Source organism: Physella acuta, unplaced genomic scaffold (genome assembly GCF_028476545.2).
Source record: "Physella acuta isolate Inbredline_101_S28 unplaced genomic scaffold, ASM2847654v3 ptg000255l, whole genome shotgun sequence".
Lineage (NCBI taxonomy): Eukaryota > Metazoa > Mollusca > Gastropoda > Physidae > Physella > Physella acuta.
Genome location: NW_026731774.1, coordinates 227,502 through 230,809, shown reverse-complemented (window position 1 = coordinate 230,809; position 3,308 = coordinate 227,502). Strand labels below are relative to the sequence as shown.

The window sequence follows — 3,308 nt, the reverse complement described above, 5'->3', positions numbered from 1 at the left end:
GAAATGTATTTTCTTACAAATACCAACTAGTAAAATTTCTAAATTAAAACATGAATTATACCTATAACAATGTTTTATATTAATTCTCCAAATACCAGCATGATTTTAAGAAAAACAAAAACTATTACATTGGGGTAAGATGGGGGAGCGCAGTTAAAACTTTCGAGGAGAGAGGCGCACTTTAGAATATCCTCGAGGGTAGGAGATTAAAGTATATATTTTCTATATAAATTATCTTATTTTTCTTTCAATATTTAAGCCAACCTCCTCCTCCTCCCCCAAAGAGAAGCCTGAAAGAAACTCTGAGGTCAACAGGTTTGCACCCTACATCCGTATTTCCTTATAAGAAGCGAACCAGTCAATCCCAAAAGGGAGATGAACTGCAGATTTCCAGCTTTACACTGAAGAAGGTAACCATATAGGCAATGGAAAAATACGACGAAGTATGAGAAGTGGATGAAGTGGAGTTCATATGTTTGAGAGACAACGGTATATAAGGTCAGCACTATTACCAGCCGCCTTTAATTTCCCTAACGTGAGTTAGGCACCCATTAGAGCTGTGTGGACTCAGGCACGCCCTACAGACCTGAACACGGATTCGAACTCGAGACTTTCGGGTTAGCAGTCTAGCGTTGTACCGAGATGGAGAAGGTAAATCAAGCAACTTTGGAGACCAGACAAGGCATATCAAGGATTTAAAAAAAATTGGGAGACACTGAAATACCTTACACAGTGAAACTGGAAAAGACAAGAAAATAATAGGAAAGTTGGAAAAAATAGCAAGTGGCAGAAAATAGCCTATGCTCTAGTATGAGTTGAAAAATGCAAAAAAGTAGAATTTTTGTGCCATCAATCTGGCACTGGAAACACAAATTTCTACAGAGGCAAGTCGGTTTCGTAGACTAAAGTAAAATTTTATCATTTTCAAATTGATTAAATTGTAAAAATACCGATTATTAAAATAACTATTTCATAGCAGCCAAATTTATGTCATCCTAATAATTTTCCTGTAGAAAAGCTAATTTTTTTTTTCAATCGAATCAAAATATTTTTTAAACTCCATTATTATTATAATTTTAGGTTTATAATATTGATACCCACACTTAAAGAAAAATACAATTTTATGCCCAGGAAAACTATTAAATTTCAAAGCTTTAATTTTCTCTTATTTTCATCTCCACAAAGTCGACGTTGGTTACGTTGGAGAGGGACCTAGCAAACATCCCAGGGTAAGACGTTGCGTTCCAAACTCCGTTCATGTTGAGGTAATAGCAGGCTGGACAGGTACAGTACCAGCCAGCCCCTTGACACATGATGGCGCAGTTCCCGTTTATAAAGGGGTCATAGTCCCGATCGTAGGTGCTAAATTTCGAGTTGTTGTGTTGTGCGTACATATATGAGCTTGCTGATGAAAATCTCAGTGTGTAGAAGTTCGATTCGTCTGCAACATTAAGGTCGGTAAAGTTGAAGGTGTAGTTTTGCCCATTCAATCTGACGTCCACTCTCATGTCGTATCTTGTGACGTTGGTCAGGCAGTGGATGTTTTCATTACCGAGGTAAAACTCGCCCAGTTCGTAATCCCCAAACCCGTTCTTGTACTCGGCCCATTTGCGAAAGAAATCAAGAGCTCCTGTGATACGACGTTGGAAGATAATCCAGCCGCCCCCGTCACTCTCCGTGTCACACATGACGACCAGACCGTTGCGCAGTCGGATCAACATCCTCGGGCTGGTCTTGTCTGTGATGTCTTTACACGATTTATAACGAGGTAGACTCGTACTGTCTGTGTTGTTTCCTACGTTAATGCTGTGACCTGTCATTAAATATCAACATTGTATTACATAATAATATTACGAATTGGTAAAGAATTACTAGCATTAATTACTGTAAAATCAAACAGACGGGTTTCTCTCACCAACACAGGCGTATTTGTCACAAGGTGTCAGGTCACCGTTTGGCTGAAGCGTGACGTTGGCCCTGGTGTCACAAAAGTTCCCGCCCACAGAGTAGATCTGCTCGTTCCTGACAGTCGTGTTGGCTGGCACCAGCCAGTAGCCTGGGAATAGAGATTTTACCTAGAGATTTTACCTAGAGATTTTACCTAGAGATTTTACCTAGAGATTTTACCTAGTGATTTTACCTAGAGATTTTACCTAGAGATTTTACCTAGAGATTTTACCTAGAGATTTTACCTAGAGATTTTACCTAGAGATTTTACCTAGAGATTTTACCTAGAGATTTTACCTAGAGATTTTACCTAGAGATTTTACCTAGAGATTTTACCTAGAGATTTTACCTAGAGATTTTACCTAGAGATTTTACCTAGAGATTTTACCTAGAGATTTTACCTAGAGATTTTACCTAGCCAAATCATCTCAAACAGATATCAAACTAAATCTAAGTGTAATGCTTAATTGCTCTGTTGCTTTAATACTGCACAACCTAAAAAAATTAGAATAAGGACACGTTTAAAGAGGTTTAAAACATGAGCTATTCCAATGATAACAAAACATCAATAGCTTTCATGTGCTCGACCATTTTTTTAACGTATCATCACTATTTTGTTTTTAGTTCCATGCGTAACATAGAGCCTCTGTCAAAGTTATCCACTCCCCCCCCCCCCCACCGTCTCCTACCACTCTTCCCAATTCCTTCCTTCCTTTCAGCCTCCTCTAGTACGCTACGTCGCCATGTTTTATTTGGTCGATCCCTGAGTCCCTCCATGATTTGCTTCTCGACTGTTTCCTATCCACACATATCCTATAGTTGTGTATTTTCCTTTCCTTGCCTGTCTGCCTATTTTATTTATTACTTTTATTTTAGGCACCTACTGATAAAATTTGTGATAACTTTTGTTGTTGCTTCTGACGTTTTTAAAGTCTCGGATCCGTAGATCAGAACTTCTTTAACTTTGGAGTTAAAGACTCGTATTTTAGTTTTTTTAAACATGTTAGGTGATTTTACTAAGATTTGCAAATGCCCGTCTGTCTAAGTTTATTCCGCGTTTGATGTCTTCGACTGTTCCTACCCACACCTTGACATATTTCAGAGATATATAAAGCTGACTACTTGATCAATGTTTTCGTTTTTCATTTTGGTGTGCAAGTGATAAAAATATTAGAATATCGCTTATGTTTAGTATGATTTTTTAGAACGAGAACCGCAGCGGTTTAAACTATATTATTTAAATGAATCTTGTCAGATAATTTTTAAGAGAGAAATTCCCATAATAATGCATTTTTACTTTGTATTTGTTTTTGTGGGATTAAAATAAAGGGTTTATTTAATAATAATTTAAACCTCAGTCA

The 3,308-nt window shown here is 37.4% G+C and overlaps 1 protein-coding gene across 1 annotated transcript; it reads right to left on the bottom strand.

Moving 5' to 3' along the window:
- Positions 1 to 1,154: 1,154 nt before the first annotated feature.
- Positions 1,155 to 2,724, bottom strand: LOC131938695 (ficolin-2-like). The gene is made up of 3 exons (XM_059296825.1): positions 2,637 to 2,724; positions 1,916 to 2,056; positions 1,155 to 1,813 (listed from the first exon to the last, which is right to left on the bottom strand). Exons 1-3 carry the CDS (start codon positions 2,722 to 2,724, stop codon positions 1,155 to 1,157), a joined length of 888 nt encoding a protein of 295 aa, XP_059152808.1.
- Positions 2,725 to 3,308: the final 584 nt, after the last annotated feature.